This window comes from Coregonus lavaretus (assembly GCF_964263955.1).
Source record: "Coregonus lavaretus genome assembly, chromosome: 13".
NCBI lineage: Eukaryota > Metazoa > Chordata > Actinopteri > Salmoniformes > Salmonidae > Coregonus > Coregonus lavaretus.
Genome location: NC_140000.1, coordinates 24,361,694 through 24,384,450, shown reverse-complemented (window position 1 = coordinate 24,384,450; position 22,757 = coordinate 24,361,694). Strand labels below are relative to the sequence as shown.

Genomic DNA, 22,757 nt, shown 5'->3' with positions numbered 1-22,757 from the left:
GTCCCCCCGTGTGGTTCTGGGATTTTTGCTCACCGTTCTTGTGATCATTTTGACCCCACGGGGTGAGATCTTGCGTGGAGCCCCAGATCGAGGGAGATTATCAGTGGTCTTGTATGTCTTCCATTTCCTAATAATTGCTCCCACAGTTGATTTCTTCAAACCAAGCTGCTTACCTATTGCAGATTCAGTCTTCCCAGCCTGGTGCAGGTCTACAATTTTGTTTCTGGTGTCCTTTGACAGCTCTTTGGTCTTGGCCATAGTGGAGTTTGGAGTGTGACTGTTTGAGGTTGTGGACAGGTGTCTTTTATACTGATAACAAGTTCAAACAGGTGCCATTAATACAGGTAACGAGTGGAGGACAGAGGAGCCTCTTAAAGAAGAAGTTACAGGTCTGTGAGAGCCAGAAATCTTGCTTATTTGTAGGTGACCAAATACTTATTTTCCACCATAATTTGCAAATAAATTCATTAAAAATCCTACAATGTGATTTTCTGGAGAAAAAAAATCTCAATTTGTCTGTCATAGTTGACGTGTACCTATGATGAAAATTACAGGCCTCTCTCATCTTTTTAAGTGGGCGAACTTGCACAATTGGTGGCTGACTAAATACTTTTTTTCCCCACTGAAACTAAACTAATAAGCCAGGTTTAAGGGGTTCTAGGGCTCGATTCAAACCTTATCTCAAGTTCAGTGCCATAGCACGCTTGAAATAAAATGTCAGATTGAGAAGACGTTTGCAGCGTTTACCGTGAATGCAGTCTCCGGGAATGCAGGAACGTTGCCTTTCAATTAAAATTTGTGCTATAGCGCTGAACTTGGCGATACGGATTGAATCGAGCCCCTAGTCCAGTGTGGCCAGCCTTCCAAAATCCTGTCTCGTTGGAAGCCTGGGCTTCATAAGCTAAAGGGGTTCTAATACTAACATTAAAATAATGTGAAGCTAGTGCTTAAAAAAATAATTGAGACAAACAGCAAGTGTGATTTTATTGCTTACTTTATTGTAAAAACACACAAGGTCTACATATAAAACATGGAATACACAGGCATGAAATATTAGTGCCGAACATGGCAAGCCTTGCTGAACTTTGAAAATAATGTGTTAGTATGATTCAAACTAGTCACGGAGCAGCGGTCATCTTTACTGACAAAATATACATCTAGGTTTGAGTGGATTGTGTTGCATATGTTTGTTCGTTTTGCAAATGGTTTTGGCTATTTTTATTTGAAAAAGCATTTTTCTTTATTATTTGTAAATATTCTTGCCAAGGGGTTTTAACGTAATGTATTGAAGATACATAATACACTTAGGCACTGGATTCAATTCGTATTGCAGAAGTATCGGGGGAGATCCACGTTATAGCACAATTTAAATTTAAAGGCAATGTTCTCGCGGTACTTCCGCAACACGGATTGAATCCAGCCCTTGTACACAGTTTCATGAAATATTTTACTCCATACTGAACATCAAATCAACACTAGTTTGTATTTTTTTAACAGATCTGTAATTGCACACTTAACATGATCTGATTTGCTTTACATTTTATATAGTACTGTGTAATATTACTATTAAATAGTGATTATTATCCCACTTGGAATTAAGTGCTTTGAAAATATATCATTAGCCTCAATGTTAAGTCAGACATTGACAGAATTATAAGTGTTTGTTGATTGCTTATCTATTTCGTACAATTTTTTACTTTCTGCTTTGCTTTTTTTCCTAATTTCTTTTTTTGTTGTTGCTTAAAATATTGTTTTTAGGGGTAGATTCTATCAGATCTGCACTAGCCAACAACCGCACTAGAGCTGTCAAATCCACAAGCGGCTCCCGGCATTATACCTAAAGCGGACATTGCCATTGGCTGCATGGAGACACATTAAGATAAATCCCATGCAGCCTTGTTTACAAGTTCGAACACTAATGTGAGATGTAATCTATACCTCGATAGAAGTTCTCATTATTTTGTTGAATGATTTTCAATTTGAGCGTCATTATTTCTATATAGCCTACACTTTCTCTTTCTGAATTTCTATCGCGAGTGGGACGGGTGTGGCTTCGTGACAATGATCACAGGAGCAGCTGTTCACCGATTTGACAGCTCCAACGCAATAACACCTCTGACACCGCCAAAACTCAGACACCACTGGTTAACGCTTAATCCAATTGAATCTAGGCCTTATTTTGACAATACTAAATCTGCTAATACTGCTGATATCTTGGAGCTACAATATAATAACCTCTGGAATGTCTTAAGCACTTGAAACTATCTTTACGGATTTTCCCGTACACCAAGTTATCATTTCTATCGATGGCAATCCTTTAATATGTCATGTTGAAAGATTAGAATCAGCACTTGTTTAAAGACTATGGAATGTCTTAGGAGTAATGTCATGAATGAACCATAAAAGGCAACGTCGAAGTTCATGCATGAGTAGTACATTCCAAATGACCTGAGTTCATTGGTTCTTCAGGGGACCTGAAACAAGGCTATGTGGGAACACTGTGCTTTGTAGCTGGCTGTTTGGTCACTTTCAGATAGTCTTTCTTTAGCTTTTTGTCATGAGTTTACAAACTGGACTGAGACCTGAAATAAGTAGAAACATTCGGGGAAAAGTGGAGCATTGTATTGTAACTGTAGGACGTCCCAATAGGGTTTTCAATATAAACAGGCATGTTACTTTTCTTTCATTAAAAAGCTTATCCATGCTGTAATATTAGCTAGCAACACAGAACAGCTAAATAAGCTGGTTAGATAAACATTTTCAATATTCAATAAAATATATGTTCTTCTCTTGCCCATTGCTTAATTCCTTCTCAATTTATTGAATTGACTTTGATAAAGCTGATTGCTACAGAACACAATACATGAAACAATCGAATCTACCCTCTGAAAAGAAAACAAGTCTTTCTGGAGGATGTTGCCTGCCACACCTTGCAGAAGAGAAGGCTAGGTTAGTAAGAATAGGCCCTCCTTGCTGGCTAATGTTGCATTAAAGAGCCATACTCAGCTTGCCTGGTCCCAGATCTGTTTGTGCTGTTTTGCCACCTCCTATGGTCATTGCGACCATAGGAGTTAGCAAGACAGCACAAACTGATCTGGGACCAGGCTAATGCTCTGCAGCTGGACTGTACCTGAGAACTAGCTGGTAAGAAGGATGTGTGTAGTGGAGCAGGGATCTGTAGACAGGCCGTCTGAGACCATTGCTGTGCTTGTCAGTTGATCTGTGTCTGTGTTAGGGCCTGTGTCTGGGCTCAGACTGTCTGTGCTGTTCTCTGTGCTTGTGTCGGTGCCTACGCCTGTGTCTGAGCTACTGACCATGTCTGTGCCTATAGACGAGCTCCAGTTAGTGGAGGCTAGAGTGGTGGAACTAGTGGGTGTCATGGCGTCCTCGGGCCATGTGCTGCCTTTTCCATGGAGACCAGGGCTGGAAGAGGTTGTGGTGAAGAGGGAGGAGCAGAGGAGTTTGACAGGACAGAAGGCGGAGCCCCTGGGGATGAAGTTCACCTTGTTTTTGTCTGGGCATGAAAAAAGAGGGAAGCCTTTGGAGACACCAGACCTGGGGAGGAAAAGAGAGGGAGATGTCTTCATCTTTTTATCATCACATACCAAAGTGTGTATATGAAACACCTACAGTAGGAGAGCCCTACATATGTAGGATCTTAATTTGATCACACTGTTGCAGGAGAACTAAATGAAGATCCTATATCTGTACAGTGGCATAAGGACATACACTATCAGACCAATTAAAAAAAGAAACTAAAACATGTAGCACTATGAAGTTGAGAAGCATTACAATTAGAAATACCCCTCAAAGTAGTGAAGATGGCAACATGAAAGGAGAGAGAAGACTTACACCATCTCTTCAAACACTTTGACCCTCTCACACCCCTCCGGAGGCTCCCGTTTGAACATGTAGCTGTTGTTGGGTTTGGGAGAGGTGGCAAACTTGGGAAGGGGAGAGCTGCATCCGCTGTCTGAAAACAGAATGAAACATGTAAGCAGGTCATTGTGGTGATCTTATGTCCCTTTAAAGGAACATGTGTTAGCGATCTGTTGTCTATAGAAGACAATGAGGTGATTCATATAATACGGCACAGTATTAATATAGCATGAGCCATTTATCATTAACCAAATCCTAATCACTAGACTCCTGTGCAGAGTATATGAGCGGAACGTGCCCAATTTGATTGGAGCGTGGAGCGCGATTCCCAAAGGCTGGAGCGTTTACCTTCTCACTCGCTCCTATTTCGCCCCAAAGTAGGGCTTACTTCACGAGCTCAGGGCATGCCCGCCCCAGCATGCATTTGTAGTCTACTTGTATTGATTGGGTTATTTTGCCAAAAAACCTTTAGGCCTACCTATAGAATAATACAAAAAACTCTGCATTTCTGCCCAGCCTGGCAAGATTGGCCAAAAGGGTGTTTATGGAGAGGATATTCTCCGCTGCTGGCCGGCTCTCCAGGCACCATCACATGAGCCTGAAGCCACAGACTGGCCAAACTCGTGTTTCTAAAAATGAATTCAAAGTCACTAACAAGTCATTTTTCGTTTAATTTGTAATTAATTAAAAAGTCACAGCCTATATGCACACTTTATAGACTATAACGATTTAATACAACAAAATATTGTTTAAATGCTGAGCGCTTTTTGTCCCTACAAGCCTATTGTGTCCAATTCGCAAATGCTTTACAATGTATTTCTTTGTAGGCTACAGCCTTGAAATAATATAAATAATATAGCCGAAATAATCCATTTTCGTTCCTTCTTAGGCTCCCTGTCTGGCTCCTGACCTATTTAGAGTGTTTATATGCTGTTTAATATGACATGTAGCCTATTAGAAATTATGTTCGCTTCTTACATTCACCTTCTCATGTTTATTCAAATACTTTTCATTGAAATCCATATGGTTTGGTATCAATACTTAAAAACCAAATTGGTAGGTCCAGGTATTCACAAAAATGGTTAAATTGTGATTTTAATTAATGGAGCGAATTTGGAGTGGGAGTTTTTTTTCCTGTGAGCGTAGAGTGGTTTTTAACAGAGTGGTAGGAAAGGACATGGAGTGATGAGCAGGATTTCCAACCGCTCAACTACGCTCACAAACTCTGCTCCTGAGATATGCAATAGATCATGCAAGCCAAAAAATGCATCTGAATGGAATACCTTTGTCAAGCTCTTCTGCAGAGCAGGGGCTGCCTTCTGGGGAGTGGAGGGGGTCAGGGGTGAAGTGGCAGGGCCAGGGGCTGGAACCGCCACTAGAGGGGGCCTGGGTATCCGTGTCGCGTGTGTCACCGCCATTGCCGTAGCGATGAGGCTGAAAGGGGGCGCGGTGGCCGTCCAACACGTCCAAAGCCTGAGAGGTCAGAGGTGGAGATGGAGGGAAGGATGAAGGAGTGCAAGAACCACAGCAGGACACTATATCATTTACAGTTATTATTGATCATCATACAGCAGTAAATTCAATGCATTCAGTTAATTTCAGTATTATCACACTGCATGTAAACTCCAGTTTGTGTGGATGTATTAGAATGACAAGCAGAAAAGCGAATACCAGTGCAGATGATAATGCTTGATACTGTATGAAAACGTTCAGAGCCCTTCTGCTTGTGCTGTAAGGTACAGCTGATTCTGAGCTGAGGAAGGCTTGCTGCGTTACAGGTCATAAATATGTGTGTGTGCACGAGTGCCCACATGCATGCACATGCTTCAGGGAGAGAAATGTTGTTAACCTGTCAAGGTTTACTTCCCTACTTCACACACAATTTACAGCTCTACTCAACTCTCAGCAATTTAAATCAGTGTGAGTGAGAATATAGTGTGTGTGTGTGTGTGTGTGTGTCCACCTGTATTCCCTGCTTCCAGTCCTCTCTGATGAACACATTCTCCAGCTCGTGGTTGATGCCCTCCACGCTGCTAGGCACTCTCGATATGAGGGACTTTGGCACTGGGATATTCAACAGGGCTGTGGAAACCACCTTATTCTGGAAAATATGGCAAACCAAGGGTTAAATGACATTTTGTTAGGTGGTGGAAATGTTTTGTAGCTTTTCGATGATAATTTTAAACAGACATCTAGTCAATTGTCTGCTCTCCCCAGTATTTCAGTGTATGATATTGCTATAGATTGTGATTTATGTGAGGTAAAATATAAGGTTAAATGATATTAAAGTGAGGTCAACGATAATATAGGATAATACAGATTGATCTATCACAAGTGAAAGTCATACCATGGCTAATTTAGTTAATGTTCTTTTTCCCAGTGCTTTGTTTACAGTTGCTCAGTATCCGTTAATGAATTCACCACAAACACAGAGACTACAGGGAACTTGGCATGCCCAGACATCTCCTCCTCCTCTCCCTCTCTGTCTTGTCAGAATGTCAGAATAGGGACTTGTGAACTAAATAAAATATAACACTCCATAAAACATATATTGACGTATAAACATCTATTGACATATACACCACAGTTCAAAAGTTTGGGGTCACTTAGAAATGTCCTTGTTTTCAAAAGAAAAGCATTTTTTTTGTCCATTAAAATAACATCAAATTGATCAGAAATACAGTGTAGACATTGTTAATGTTGTAAATGGCTATTGTAGCTGGAAACGGCTGATTGTTAATGGAATATCTACATAGGCATACAGAGGCCAATTAACCAGGATGTTGACCTTCTAGGCAGAGTTGCAAAGAAAAAGCCATATCTCAGTCTGCCCATCTTAACATTTTATTTTTATTGGCCAGTCTGAGATATGGCTTTTTCTGTGCAACCCTAGAAGGTCAGCATCACGGAGTCACCTCTTCACTGTTGACATTGAGACTGGGGTTTTGCGGGTATTATTTAATGAAGCTGCCAGTTGAGGACCTGTGAGGCGTCTGTTTCTCAAACTAGACACTCTAATGTATTTGTCCTCTTGCTCAGTTGTGCACTGGGGCCTCCCACTCCTCTTTCTATTCTGGTTAGAGCCAGTTTGCGCTGTTCTGTGAAGGGAGTAGTACACAGCGTTGTACGAGATCTTCAGTTTCTTGGCAATTTCTCGCATGGAATAGCCTTAATTTCTCAGAACAAGAATAGACTGACGAGTTTCAGAAGAAAATTATTTGTTTCTGGCCATTTTGATCCTGTAATCGAACCCACAATTGCTGATGCTCCAGATACTCAACTAGTCTCAAGAAGGCCAGTTTTATTGCTTCTTTAATCAGCACAACAGTTTTCAGCTGTGCTAACATAATTGCAAAATGGTTTTCTAATGATCAATTAGCCTTTTAAATGATCAACTTGGATTAGCAAACACAACATGCCATTGGAACACGACTGATGGTTGCTGATAATGGGCCTCTGTACGCCTATGTAGATATTCCTTTTTTTTTTTTTATCAGCCGTTTCCAGCTACAACAGCCATTTACAACATTAACAATGTCTACACTGTATTTCTGATCAATTTGATGTTATTTTAATGGACAAAAAAAAATTGCTTTTCTTTCAAAAACAAGGACATTTGTAAGTGACCCCAAACTTTGAACGGTAGTATATATATATATACATACACACACATAAATAGATGTTTTATGGAGTGTTATATTTGATTTAGTTCAGGCATGTTTCCTGTCATATACATTCATATGACAGGAAACATGCCTGAACAACTGCCTGAACAATTCTGCACTACAGCAAAGCCACATTGTTGTTTTAGAAGGACAAGTTGCCTGAAGCAGAAACAGCCTGGCACCCAGGCTACCAAAACCCTAGTCTATAAATTTACAATCAAGTATTATCCATAATAAGTACTGTATTTGTAAGTCGCTCTGGATAAGAGCGTCAGCTAAATGACTAAAATGTAAATGTAAATGTATTTATTTTAGGTTGTACATGGTACGGTGACACTCCCACTGTGAATATAGCATTGGGGCAGACGCCATACTAGTACAATGCTACCATGCCCTGTGATCTGGGTGGCAGACACAGGGAGGCAGCAGTAGGGTATAACTCACCTGGGGTTGGCATGTGGTGCTGGTGTGTAGACCCGGCTGCTGATCCCTGTCTTTGCTCTGGCGGCTGACCTGTTTACTGCGCTGGAGCTGCAGCCTGAGTTTAGCAATCTGCTGGAGAAAGACAGGGGGTTTATCTCAGAGAAAAATGAATGGTTCTCAATGGACATTCAAGGTAGCCTGGTGGCCCCATACTGTATGTGCTGTGTAGCCAACACTTCTATTGTTTCATGTCATACATGGCAGAGAGGAGTTGGCTAAAGCACAAACAGACTGGACCACCAGGCTATACTTGAGGTATAATTCAATAGAATATGCCTTTAGCAAAGGTACAAAGCTGTAGGTAAGGGATAATCAATGAAGGGCAATGCGTTCGATGGAAAATAATGCACGATGTGGAAGGTGTGCCACGATGCACAGCGGAGTGCCACTAAGCTTCCTCGGAGTTGCATAGTTTTTTTTGGTTTTCCTCAGAACAGCATTTCTCCAGCATTCGAGTAATTTGTCCACAGATTCAGAATGAACTTGAAAAATGCTGTAAAGAGAGGGCTTTTATGGATGTAGCTATGATCAAACATAAGTGAAGTCAAAGGGTTATTTTGTTTCTGTACTGGTTATATAATCATAACATCATCAGTTATTAAATGCAGACTAAGGCGAGGTCTTTTAATGCTGATTCTTATAATCCTGGCTATACAGTACACAGAAAGAGTATGTCTACTCTATAGGATGCCCTTCCCTGCATGTCATCCACAGAGGTTATTATAGTACAGTACCATGTCATCCACAGAGGTTATTATAGTACAGTACCATGTCATCCACAGAGGTTATTATAGTACAGTATCATGTCATCCATAGAGGTTATTATAGTACAGTACCAAGTCACTCATAGAGGTTATTATACTACAGTACCATGTCATCCATAGAGGTTATTATAGAACAGTACCATGTCATCCATAGAGGTTATTATACTACAGTACCATGTCATCCATAGAGGTTATTATACTACAGTACCATGTCATCCATAGAGGTTATTATACTACAGTACCATGTCATCCATAGAGGTTATTATAGAACAGTACCATGTCATCCATAGAGGTTATTATACTACAGTACCATGTCATCCATAGAGGTTATTATACTACAGTACCATGTCATCCATAGGGGTTATTATACTACAGCACCATGTCATCCATAGAGGTTATTATACTACAGTACCATGTCATCCATAGAGGTTATTATACTACAGTACCATGTCATCCATAGAGGTTATTATACTACAGTACCATGTCATCCATAGAGGTTATTATAGTACAGTACCATGTCATCCATAGAGGTTATTATACTACAGTACCATGTCATCCATAGAGGTTATTAAAGTACAGTACCATGTCATCCATAGAGGTTATTATACTACAGTACCATGTCATCCATAGGGGTTATTATACTACAGCACCATGTCATCCATAGAGGTTATTATAGTACAGTAACATGTCATCCATAGATGTTATTATAGTACAGTACCATGTCATCCATACAGGTTATTATAGAACAGTACCATGTCATCCATAGAGGTTATTATAGAACAGTACCATGTCATCCATAGGTTATTATAGTACAGTACCATGTCATCCATAGAGGTTATTATAGAACAGTATCACGTCATCCTTAGAGGTTATTATAGTACAGTAACATGTCATCCATAGATGTTATTATAGTACAGTACCATGTCATCCATAGAGGTTATTATAAAACAGTCCCATGTCATCCATAGAGGTTATTATAGTACAGTACAGTGTGGTACATCTGGATTGACTTGCATTGAGAGAGTACATGATAAGAGTCAATAATGACAAGGCAATCCATATGAGGTTTCTGAAGATGAGCAAGAACAAAGCAGTGTAAAGCTCATTGTATTAATGGGCTGGACCTCACAATATGATATTATCACAATACTTAGGTGAGCGATACGATATGTATTGCGATTCTATACGTATCACGATTCTGTATGTATTGCGATTGGATACTGCGATTTTATTGCGATTTGATGTTCCAAACATATTGCTCACTATATGTCTGCTGCAGACGGAGAAGAGAAAGCCATGACAAAATTAGTTGGAGAACTAGCTATAGGATGATAAATACCGGAGTTCTGGCACAGGTACACCTGACTAGCGCTAGCTAACGTTATCTTGTATTTTATTTTTTTACAAATCAATACTTGGAGTCAACAGTATCGATATATAATCGACCAAAACAATATTGCGATACTCTACTGCCTTGAAACTCAACTCTGGACCTCGAAGCCAGTTACACTGCGTTTTTTTTTTGTTCCCCTCTAATCAGGGACTGATTTAGACCTGGCACACCAGGTGGGTGCAATTAATTATCAGGTAGAACAGAAAATCCGGACCTCGTAGGGTAAGATTTGAACACCCCTGCTTACTGTATTGATCCCCCTCCCCCATCTCTACTGTATAGTACCACTCACTGTTGGGTGGGAGGATTTGGCCTTTGGCTATATATGACTGGGTCTCTCAGGATATAAGTGTCAGCTAAAATAATACATTTCATTGACAATATGTAAGACTACATGCCAAATCCAAATGTACCTATTGCTACTTTTATACGCTACAATGGGCGACTTAGATAAACTTAATAATTAGTATCTTTAGAAACATGTACATGTTGCTATACTGTATGTTACTACATGTACATACAGTACAGTATCATATCATCATAATCATGTCAAGAACAAAAAGAAACATCTCAACATAGTGAGAGAACATTGCATCCATTTAGTGTTTATCGGTCATCTAACAGGCCTATCTTATGTAAGTCAGCCCATTTCAAAAGCCTCAATACCATTGTTTTGCTGTGTTGCTCTTGAGCAAAAGCCAGCAGACTGTAACAAGCTTATATATGTGTTGTTTGCAGGAGGAGTAGGCCTTTATGGTGTTAGATAAGGTTCATCCTTGTCACTAGAGCAGGGGTGTCAAACGTCCGGCCCGCGGGCCGGATCAGGCCCGCAAACGGGTTTAATCCGGCCCGCGAGATGATTTTGTAAAGTATAAAAATGCGCTGCAATTTTTCAATAAAATAAACTGCTGTTCCAATTGCGTCCACTGGATGGCGCAATAGCAATTGTGTTAAGCAAGCAAACTGTTTATACCGGGGCAGAGCAAGTAGGTCAAGCACGTGCAGCCAGTCCGGATGAGCTACTTTTAACATTGTACTTTGGCACCCTCATTGCCCCAATAAGTCTCTGTCAAAAAATAGAAAAGTGGACGCAGAGTGTAGAGTGTTCCAAGAAAAATGGTCATCCTCCTATTTATTCACGGAATTGAATGGGAAAGCTGTATGTTTGGTGTGTTCACAGCATGTTGCAGTGCTGAAAGAATATAACCTTCGTCGCCACTATGTGAGTCTTCATGCCGACAAATATGACAATCTTGTCAATCTGGAGGACGTGATTTTTTGACTTTTCAATGTATTTTGCACCAGGAGGCTTTGTGTTGCAAGTCATTAAAGATGGATAACGTCATGAAGGTGGTCATCCAAACTGTTAATTTCATCCGATCCAGAAGCCTGAATCACCGTCAGTTTGACAGCCTTCTCAGAGAGAAAGACCACATCTATTACATTTACATTTTAGTCATTTAGCAGACGCTCTTATCCAGAGCGACTTACAGAAGCAATTAGGGTTAAGTGCCTTGCTCAAGGGCACATCGACAGATTTTTCACCTAGTTGGCTCGGGGATTAGAACCAGCGACCTTTCGGTTACTGGCACAACGCTCTTACCCACTAAGCTACCTGCCGCCCCATATCTATGGCCTGCCATACCACACTGAGGTAAGATGGTTAAGCCGAGGTGCTGGGCTGAGGCGTTTCTTTGATTTACGGGAAGAAATGGAACAGTTCATGGAAGAAAAGGGCAAACCAGTGTTAGAATTTAATTCCGCAGAATGGATGCAGGACCTTGCATTTATGGTGGATGTTACAGAGCACCTGAATAACTTGAACAAACAGCTGCATGGGCGCAACAAAGTTGTCACGCAGTATTATGACAGCATACGTTCTTTCAAGTTGAAGCTGTCATTGTGGGAGACGCAACTCGCCGGTGGTGATGCAGCTCACTTCCCCTGTCTGAAAAATGTGTGCGCGACCCAACATGTGGCAGACATGAAGCGGTTCAAAGATAAAATAACGGGACTGTTACGGGAGTTTGAGCAACGCTTTCAGATTTTTGGTGAACTGGAGAAAGACTTCAACGTTTTTTTGCTCGCCATTCACCGTGAATCCCTCTGATCTGCCCGTCAGCATCCAACTTGAAATAATAGACTTGCAGTGTGACTCGGATTTGAAGGGCAAATTTGCCGCAGCTGGCTTGGACACATTTTTATCAGAATCTCTTGCCAGGTTACCCCAACTTGACAGCCCTCGCTGCAAAACTGTTGTGCATGTTTGGAACCACATATCTTTGTGAGCAAGTTCTCTGTAATGAGCATAAATAAAACAAAGCTGCGCTCAAGGCTCACGCACAAGCACTTGAATCACATCCTGAAGTTGGCTGCCACTCAAGATGTGACGCCTGATATTGATGCGCTGGTGAAAGCTAAAAGATGCCAGGTATCAGGAGTCAAATAAACTATGCAACCCCACTTAAAGTGCTGCATGAGACACCCTGATATAGTTCTGTGATCTGTGATATACTTCTGTGAATCACTGAGGCATTGTGTGTTTGTGTGTTCTTTGTCCTCAGAACTTTCAAATAGCTTGAGGTGTTTTATGATTAATAGTGATGTTGTGCTTTTGGACACACTGTCCTCAGGCTCCAGCTTTATGTTTATATGTTTTTATGTTGATGTGCTATTGTTTTTAATTGTTTTTATTTTATTTGTATATTTAACCTATTCTTGACTCTGTGGTTCTTGCACTTGTTTGGGGAACAGGATTTCACTATTTTTATCTACATTTCTGCCTGAGAAATGACACCCTGATATAGTTCTGTGATCTGTGATATACTTCTGTGAATCACTGAGGCATTGTGTGTTTGTGTGTTCTTTGTCCTTAGAACTTTCAAATAACTTGAGGTGTTTTATGATTAATAGTGATGTTGTGCTTTTGGACACACTGTCCTCAGGCTCCAGCTTTATGTTTATATGTTTTTATGTTGATGTGCTATTGTTTTTAATTGATTTTATTTTATTTGTATATTTAACCTATTCTTGACTCTGTGGTTCTTGCACTTGTTTGGGGAACAGGATTTCATTATTTTTATCTACATTTCTGCCTGAGAAATGACACCCTGATATAGTTCTGTGATCTGTGAAACAGTTCTGTTAATCACTGAGGCATTGTGTGTTTGTGTGTTCTTTTTCTTTAGAATTTTCAAATAAACTTGACGTGTTTTATGATTAATAGTGATGTTGTGCTTGTACTATTTTGGACACACTGTCCTCAGGCTCCAGCTTTATGTTTTATGTTGATCGTATTAAAACAAAGAAAACAATCTGAAGTTGTCGTTTTTAAGTTATATATACACCATGATTTTTCCGGTCCGGCCCACTTGGGAATAGATTTTCCTCCATGTGGCCCCTGAGCTAAAATGAGTTTGACACCCCTGCACTAGAGTATCAACAGGTCCAAGCTGAGGGGGAAATTATATGGCTGTTACACCCTGCAGACAAGTTCAGTGCCTGCTCCCCCTCTCAAAACAACCAGCCACAATGAGATGCAACGGACTAGGCTACAGAGGGAAAGGAAGGTTAAATAAAGAGTGTGGTCTGGAAGAGCTAGAGAACTAATAGCTCAATGTGGTCTCCAGCTAGCCACTAATTCAGCCAGGCAACGCGCATGGAAACCGACCTTCAGGAGCATAATATTTAACTGAACCTCATATCCTGACAAATAAAACACATTTCAAGTAATGGCTGAACCTCAAAGCCCTGACAAAAACATGTTGGAAGTATATTTGACTGTGCACATACAGTGCAGCTCCAATAATGTCAACAATACAACTCTTGCTGGATGTTTTGTGACAGACCAGCTATTCTGGTCTAACGTTAAACTCCTCAGAGAGTTATGGTGTTAACATTGGTTACAGTATTGGATTACAAATAATAGGATAGCGCTCCTTACAGTTGTTTTGGCTAGAGACACAGGTCATGCAGAGAGTGTGTAGGCTAGCCTATATATGCTAGGAAATTTGAGTGTGGCACCTACCTCTTTCAGATGGTCTGCGCTACCCCAGGAGGCTGACCGCTGGTGTGGGCTTCCCTGCTCCCCTCCAGCATCCTCTATCCACAGACCAGGAGTCTGAAACACACACACACACACACACACACTCTAAGCAGTGGATAAACAAATACACCCACATCATCCCCTTCATTTGTATGGAATTCAGGAAGACTGAGACAAGACTCTGGAATTCATTGAGATTAACAGATGAGAGAGAGGTGGGTGAATGCAATCATGACCCCTGTGCCTTCGCTAGAGATGCACACATCTGGAAACAATCAAATGAGTCAAAAATGGTATTTGCGGGATAAAGATGGATGCAGCTCACCAGAAGCACAAAACAGTAATAACATGTGTGATAGCTACTACTTAAAGTTGTATCCTTACAGTTGTAACGACAATCCACATTGGTACAGATTGCCAAAGGCTAATTTGTGGTTGGTGACTGACATACTACATACTAACTACTAGCTGGTAATTCTGTGGGAAATGTCTGCTCTTTCTCCACTACAGCAGATAGAGAAAAGTGCTCTAGTGTCTACAAGAATGCAACCTTTACATAAATAAGGAAACGGTTAACTTATGTAAAATACATGCAAAAAAGAGACGTGATGTTTCAAAAGCATGTTAGCAACCATGATGCACTTCCCTTTGATTATGCATATCAACAGTGACATTGGTCCTCCAAGGAGTCGTGGTCAATACAGTAGAGTGAAGCATCTTAAATGTCAATGTCCTCGTACTGCCTTACGTTTGACCCTTGTCGAAAAACAAAACATCCTCTATAACGCACAACGTTACACAAAAGACCCACTCTATGATATGCAATATGAAGAACACCAGTGAAGCGTTAGGGCTGGCTACTGGCACATTGCTCTTCAGAAAGGACAAACGGTTTAAACGGGTGCTTGTGCTCCAATAAAGACGCCACTATGCTGGATGACAGATGTGCTACCGTTTAGAGTAACATTTTGTACACGGCTATGGTATTGCTGTGGTGTTTGATGCTAGAGCCAAACATTGAGGGCTGAATGAATAGTGAAAGGAAAGTTTCCACTGCTAAGTGTTAACTTTGCAAAAAGTTATATTGAGATGTTAAGAATATGGATATTATTAACTTTATTAGTTATTAACTAGCCTAGTTCTCCAGTACTACTAAAGCCTACCCTTCAGCAAATAGATAAAATGGTACAAGCACATAGCATTGCCATAGGCTACTTATCATCATTTGAATAACAATTTAAATGTTTATTTTTAAAAACAAATGAAGTGTCTGTTCACAGAGCTCCCAGCTTTGTTTACTTCAAGACACTTGTATCAAGGTAGTTTTTGCACTTCCAGCCTGCCTTGTGGGTTTGTGTGCCAGGTGTTATGCCAGATAATGCTCTGGTGAAATAAAGTTAGCGTACTTTACTTTCACAGCCTACAGCTCATGTTAAATGATTCTCACCCCACTTAAAATCCTGTTTGATTCCCCAGCAGGGATACTGAACATCAATGGATTTACAATGGAATTCAAGTTGGTTTGTTTAGTTTACATACTGAGGCAAGAGTATAGAATGCCACTGCTATCATTTGGTCTGATTTGAGTTGATGAGGGCATTAAGTTCTGGTTCTGTGAGCTTCTTGGTCTTCTCATCTACAGCGTATTCTGAAAGTATTCAGACCTCTTCCCTTTTTCCACATTTTGTTACGTTACAGCCTTATTCTAAAATTGATTAAATAAACGTTTTCCTCATCAATCTACACACAATACCCCATAATGACAATTTAGACATTTTAGCAAATTTCTAAAAAATAAAAACAGAAATACCTTATTTACATAAGTATTCAGACCCTTTGCTATGAGACTCAAAATGGAGCTCAGGTGCATCCTGTTTCCATTGATCATCCTTGAGATGTTTCTACAATGTCATTGGAGTCCACCTGTGGCAAATTCAATTGATTGAACATGATTTGGAAAGGCACACACCTGTCTATATAAGGTCCCACAGTTAACAGTGCATGTCAGAGCAAAAACCAAGTCATGAGGTCGAAGGAATTGTCCATAGAGCTCCGTGACAGGATTGTGTCGAGGCACAGATCTGGGGAAGGGTACCAAAAAATGTCTGCAGCATTAAAGGTCCCCATGAACACAGTGGCTTCCATCATTCTTAAAATGGAACCACAAAGTCTGGAACCACAAAGAGCTGGCCGCCTGGCCAAACTGAGAAATCGGGGGAGAAGGGCCTTGGTCAGGGAAGTGACCAAGAACCCGATGGTCACTTTGACAGAGCTCCAGAGTTCCTCTGTGGAGATGGGAGAACCTTTCATAAGGACAACCACCTCTGCAGCACTCCACCAATCAGGCCTTTATGGTAGAGTGGCCAGACGGAAGCCACTCCTCAGTAAAAGGCACATGACAGCCCGCTTGAAGTTTGCCAAAAGGCACCTAAAGGACTCTCAGACCATGAGAAACAAGATTGTCTGGTCTGATGAAACCAAGACTGAACTCTTTGACCTGAATGCCAAGTGTCACATCTGGAGGAAACCTGGCACCATCCCTACGGTGAAGCATGGTGGTGGCAGCATCATGCTGTGGGGATGTTTTTCAGTGGCAGGGACTGGGAGACTAGTCAGGATCGAGGGAAAGATGAACGGAGCAAAGTACAGAGAGATCCTTGATGACAACCTGCTCCAGAGCGCTCAGGACCTCAGACTGGGGCAAAGGTTCACATTCCAACAGGACAACGACCCTAAGCAAACAGCCAAGACAATGCAGGAGTGGCTTCGGGACAAGTCTCTGAATGTCCTTGAGTGGCCCAGCCAGAGCCCGGACTTGAACCCGATCTAACATCTCTGGAGAGACCTGAAAATAACTGTGCAGCGATGCTCCCCATCCAACCTGACAGAGCTTGAGAGGATCTGCAGAGAAGAATGGGAGAAACTCCCCAAATACAGGTGTGCCAAGCTTGTAGCGTTATACCCAAGAAGACTCTAGGATTTAATCGCTGCCAAAGGTGCTTCAACAAAGTACTGAGTAAAGGGTTTGAATCCTTATGTAAAATGTGATGTTTCAGTTTTTTATTTGCAAAAATGTCTAAAAACCTGTTTTTGCTTTGTCATTATGGGGTATTGTGTGTAGATTGATGAAGGAAAAAAACAATTGAATCCATTTTAGAACAAGGCTGTAACGTAACAAAAAGTCATGAAGTCTGAATACTTTCTGAATGCACTGTATCTTACAGTATGCATGTCTCTAAAACATGAGGAACATTTTAGAGAATAGATAAATATCTTTGACAAAACGCTTATTATGGATTCAAGCTGCTTGAAGAACATGGAATGAGCAGTAATGTATAACTGCTTACTTTAGACAACTCATAAGTAAAACATGCTGAGTTGATTGTCATCGATAATAGACTGTCCACATCCTGCCTGTGTAACACAATTCTAAAAACAAAGATTAAGACAGTCTTTAGTCTGGTGTGTGTGTGCGCACACATGCAATCATTGCACTCTGTCTGTCTGTGTGCCTGTGTGTCTGTTTAATCTTCATACAGACATTCTCTGTGTTCTGTAACCACAGGGCCTAGGGCAGATAGATCTATCCCGGAACAGTGATTAGCATATGTATGGCCCTCCGCTCCTCACTCCCACACAAAGGCAGACGGGCCAGCCACGAGGGCCAGGTGGTAAGCAGTGGGATTCCTCTCCTCGCCCCAACCATCGCCTGAGGGACAGGTGCAAACAACTTCACCTCCATCTCTAGATTGTGTGCTACAACAAAGAGCTGGGACTTTTTGTCCCAGGTTTTTTGCTGTTGCAGTGTTACAGGCGATTTGGGGTAATGGGATATTTTGTTAACAGGAAGAAGCTAGTCTGTGACTGTACTTGGGGAGCTTGTGCTTTTCCTAATCCAAGTGGTTTAAGTGAAGCAGTCCACACCATCATTAGGGGAACGTTGATTCTATATGTAGCAACTTGAACCTGGAGACCCCCTCACCACTTCCGAAGACTAAACAAAGAGCCCCAAGGTGAATGAAGGGTTAAAGGGATGAAGCCATGTAAATGAGGCTGGGCGGCGCTCATTCAGCCACATGAAAGGATTCTATTAGGACTGACAGCGCGGCCATGGTCAATGGCCCTGCCATCATCATACATATTCAATGTGGGTTCATAACCACAGAAATCTGCCCATTCTCAAACTGCATTGAACGGTCAATCACGTTGACCAGAATAGTGAGTGCTGATGTGTGGAATGCTACCCAGGAAAATTGTGGTCAAAATAAACCCAGTACGTGTTTTCCTAAAGAGAAACTTGATTTAGAAAACATATGCTTTTAAATAAATTATTATGATGTGCACCATTAGCTTTTATGGGTCCTTTGGCCTAAAGTTACCTGTGTGGCTTTGTCTTTCATGCAGGAAGGGTAGGGTCCGTGGGAGTCACGAGGCCACTGGCCTGTGAGGTACGGCCCCATAATGGCGTCCAGGGAAGATGTCCGCCGGATAGCACTGGAGCTACGCGCCTGCAGTTTGGACCTCTCTCCTACAGGAGCGAGGGGAGAGCAAGGGTCAGGACAGGACACACCCACACTGTCATACTGAACAATGTCTTGTTGTTTTCCATAAACGGCTCTATTGCTAACCTTATTGAGTATCAGTGCTCTACAGTGATATATACTAGGCCTAACTAATCTGGTTGTGTTGAAGCTAGGTCTGATGTTATGGGAGCTGCCTTCTAGAAGCCAAAGTAGTTAAAACACACATCACCCACATAAGAACTCATAAACAACCACACCACAATTAACATCAATACAGCCTGCATTCACTCAACATTCCTCCTGCAGTAACTCACAGTAAAAACCCAAACACAGAAATGCGCTGTTTTTCTAAAGCAGGGAGACATGGAGGGGGAAATGGGTGAAAGCATAGGCTAGTAGGCAGTATTATGCTTTGTGATTGTTGAAAGTCAATGGGAGCTCCTTGCTTTCCATTCAAAGAGCTTCTGAAGGGTGAAGCAGGTGACCAGGGTACACATTATTCATTCAATCAGTTCCTTGTCTAGGTGCATATGCACAGTGTTCCTTTTCGATACCACTACACACCACCTAGGCTCTAGGGTCTAGATGATCAGCCAAGTCTGAGCATATCAACCAAGAGACATTGGCTAAGTAAGTAAACCCAATGACCTAGGGTAAACTATCTGAGGAAAAGGGAGTGGATTTCCATCAATATTGTTACAGCCAAAGTTCTCCAAACACAGCATGCAAATTTAGCCCAAGTGATTTTCCACCGTCTCTCCACTTTGCTAAATTTAGGCTCTCAAGAACAAAATAAAGTCAGATCATTTTATGGCTTTTAGTATGCATACGGTCCCTTTCACAATTTTCAAATCAACCTTTTCAAAAATAGTGAACTTTCTACCAAAGTTGATAGATTCTAGGCTGGGTTCTAGGTTTAACAACATGCTTGTTTTCCAATTTACTCTTACTCTGCAGTTTGGGGATGTGTGACAATGAGGAAGGCCATTTCAGCACAGCTGGCACTTTGACAGTGAAGGGGAGTTTCTTTGTTGAGGCCATTGGGATGGCCTAGTGTGGGGATGATGTCATAGTGTGAACCTAAAGGTCATGCGGTGGAATGTCACCCTTCTCCATGGCCTTCACCCTGGCCCGTTGTCCTGGCGACCCTTTCACCACCACCTAGCTCAGATGAGATGAGTGAAGCGAATTAACATGCTGACTGACTGAAAGGAAGATGCCCACTAGTTAACTTCTCCAATGTTCCAATCACAGAGCTGCATGGCTGACAAGGACACAATGTATTGTCCACTTTAATGTTTAACCTAAATGAGTCAGATGCCTCAAAAGACAAAACCACAAATTCACCACAAATTCCCTTCAGTGTCACTGCAAATAGCCTACAATTCTGAGGAAACGCTCAAATAAAAATAGCTCCACATTTCCGTTTGACAATGAAAGATGAACAATACATGTACAAATGTCCATTTCCATCCCTGTGCACTTCCCAGTGCTAATCCAATTCCACTTGTCGCAATGCAATGCACCTCCTACCCCTAGCTAGCAGATGACATCACATGAAACAAACTAGCCTTGTTTCGACTGGGAGGTCACTGCCATCCAACAGCGGATCAAGTCTCCATCACGACCTATGTGACTGGACACTGCTCAGGGTTGAAGGTCATCTCATTCTGAGGACCAGCGAATGCAAGGCATGTCATGCCATTTTCCCGAACATAGAGTTACCAATCCCACAATAACCGCAATGCAGCTCAGAGACAAGGAGGCTGCCATCTTGGGGAAAGGTAAGGCGGACGCCATTATACTCCACTGATGTAGGAGAGCGTCAAGACAGCTGGAGTGTCATGGCTGTCACTGGTTGAACCATGGTGATTAATGACCTGCCCTCGTAAAGTGCCAGAGGTCATTGTAGTAAAAATACCTTGTTGCATAGTGAGTACAACATAGTCCTGGATGCAGATTTGGAGTCACAGAACAGGTTTGACGCAGTCTCCAAGCTGTGACAGAAAAATCTAATGGTATTCAGAGATTTATGCTTCTCAAAGGCAAGCAGACATTAACTGGATGCTTTGTGTGTCTTGCGTTTTACTGCATAGAGGGTTTGCTGAGAAATACAACTAAAGTGTTCCAGAAAATATTGTGTTGGGGAAGATAAATATAATCAGTCTCAATAACAGAGGCAACATCAATATTTGGCAGGAGAGCCTGTCTCAGAAACAGGATTTAGAGTAGTCTAGTCTCCCATCTCGCCCTTCAGTCCACCCTCCATCTCCTTATCACCTGAAAGGACAATGGCTCAGGTTGAACCAATAGAGCCATGAAATGTCACACCACTCACTTCCATTCTCCATAACATAGGGCTCACAATATGTTCTCGATGTGTACAATACAGTTGAAAGGGAGTAGGTCATATACCTGTAACCTGACTGTTCAACAACGATTCTCAGGTTCTACGTCCCTTTTCAACCCATAAGCATGTCTTGCTGCCAATGATCTCCTCCCCTTTTCTGTCAATAGTCCATAAGCAGCAGGAGTGTAAGAGGAGAGGACACTATAAGCTTCCTTATTAGTGACATACTGTAGTAGTAGGCCTACGTATGGGCCTACTTCCCCTTTTGTGTAACTCTGGGGCCATATATTCAATCAAAACTAATATGCTGGTGAGGTTTTTTACAAATTATATATTACATGAATCCTAATCAGCACAAGACAAATTACGTTTTTCACTTACCTTATAAACCTAGGGACCTATTCCCTGTCAGGGTGACTGAATAGGGCCCAGTGAGTCTCATTAATCCATCAATATTGTACAAATTAATTCATCTATAAAATGCATAGCAAACACTGTATTACAGGAATACAAAAGGCCTACAATATCTTGACCATCACCAAGAGCAAGCTAAAGGGTGCATTTGTCCTGAATACATCGATATCGTAGCATGTGGTAGATGGTTAATATAACAATATTTTACCTCTACAAACGGGTGAGTTTGGACCCCGGTCAGGTGAGTGCGAGACCCTATTTTCAGGAGACAGTCTCTGTCTCGTGGCAGTAGTGCAATTTACTCCAAGATTCAGTGTCGCATTTGGGGGAGATGACCCACGGCTATTTGTCGGTCCATTGTTGCCTCCAACAGAGTGAGACGGAGAGCGTGTCGGGCTGCACTGGCCCCCGCGTAGGAGCTGGTAGGGCACAGTAGCACGGATGGGGTGCAAACGGCAGCTGTTGGATAAACTGGGGGACCCTGCATTGCTACGTCTGACTGTGGACTGCTGTTGAAGCGAGTTGGTGGGAGCTGACATTCTGCTGCTTCGTATCACATTCAGGAAAAATATCGCCAAGATATCCGCTTCTGGAAAACAGAGGATAAACTTCCTTTAATTTTAGCTCGTATGCTGCTCGAGCTCATTTAGCAGCTATCTCGCAGTTATCTTGCATCTCAAAAAGGCGAATTCTACTGCAATAACTTACCTGAACAACACTAAAACAAGTCTTCTTTGTGCATGTCTGTCGAGAACTTTAAATATATGTTGTTTAAAAACTTAATTTGTACAGTTAGCTAAACATATTTACTATTCTTTGGTTCTTCCCTACCTTCCCCACGTCCACTGTAAATGACAGTTGTATCGACAAGACTACTGGCTGATAAACGTGGGCGGGCTGCACTCTTTGATTCTGATCATGTGGTTGGACAGCTAAATTATACAGTAACATTAGTCATTGGTCCAATGATGTCTATCGACTGTACTTTCAGCCAATAACTTCATCGATGTATAATAAGAATTGGACCAATTTCTTTCTCAAAACCTTCGTTTTAAAAATTAACTTAAGAATATTTGTGTAATTACCTGTACAATTAAATACATAATTTGTGATGTAATGACAATATGGACGAAATGTTGTTGGACAAACCTGATTCTAGGACAAAGACATGATTTGATTAAATATGATCCTCAGTTTTTAAATCAAAATTGCATAGTCCCAGGACTAAGCTATATGTGTAT

At 41.5% G+C, this 22,757-nt stretch overlaps 1 protein-coding gene across 2 annotated transcripts; it reads right to left on the bottom strand.

The window, feature by feature from the left end:
* Positions 1-1,738: 1,738 nt before the first annotated feature.
* LOC311140136 (glucocorticoid-induced transcript 1 protein-like) lies at positions 1,739-22,384 on the bottom strand. Of its 2 annotated transcripts, none has more exons than XM_084175075.1 (9): positions 22,225-22,384; positions 21,725-22,105; positions 18,609-18,757; positions 14,212-14,304; positions 7,989-8,096; positions 5,843-5,980; positions 5,163-5,352; positions 3,853-3,973; positions 1,739-3,555 (listed from the first exon to the last, which is right to left on the bottom strand). In XM_084175075.1, the coding sequence occupies exons 2-9, from the start codon at positions 22,053-22,055 to the stop codon at positions 3,138-3,140; spliced, it is 1,548 nt and encodes a 515-aa protein (XP_084031201.1). In that variant the 5' UTR covers positions 22,056-22,105; positions 22,225-22,384; the 3' UTR covers positions 1,739-3,137. The 2 variants fall into 2 exon arrangements, with proteins under 2 accessions (XP_084031201.1, XP_084031200.1); XM_084175074.1 differs by having other exon boundaries at positions 1,745-3,555; positions 7,989-8,099; positions 22,225-22,311.
* Between the last annotated feature and the right edge of the window lie 373 nt (positions 22,385-22,757).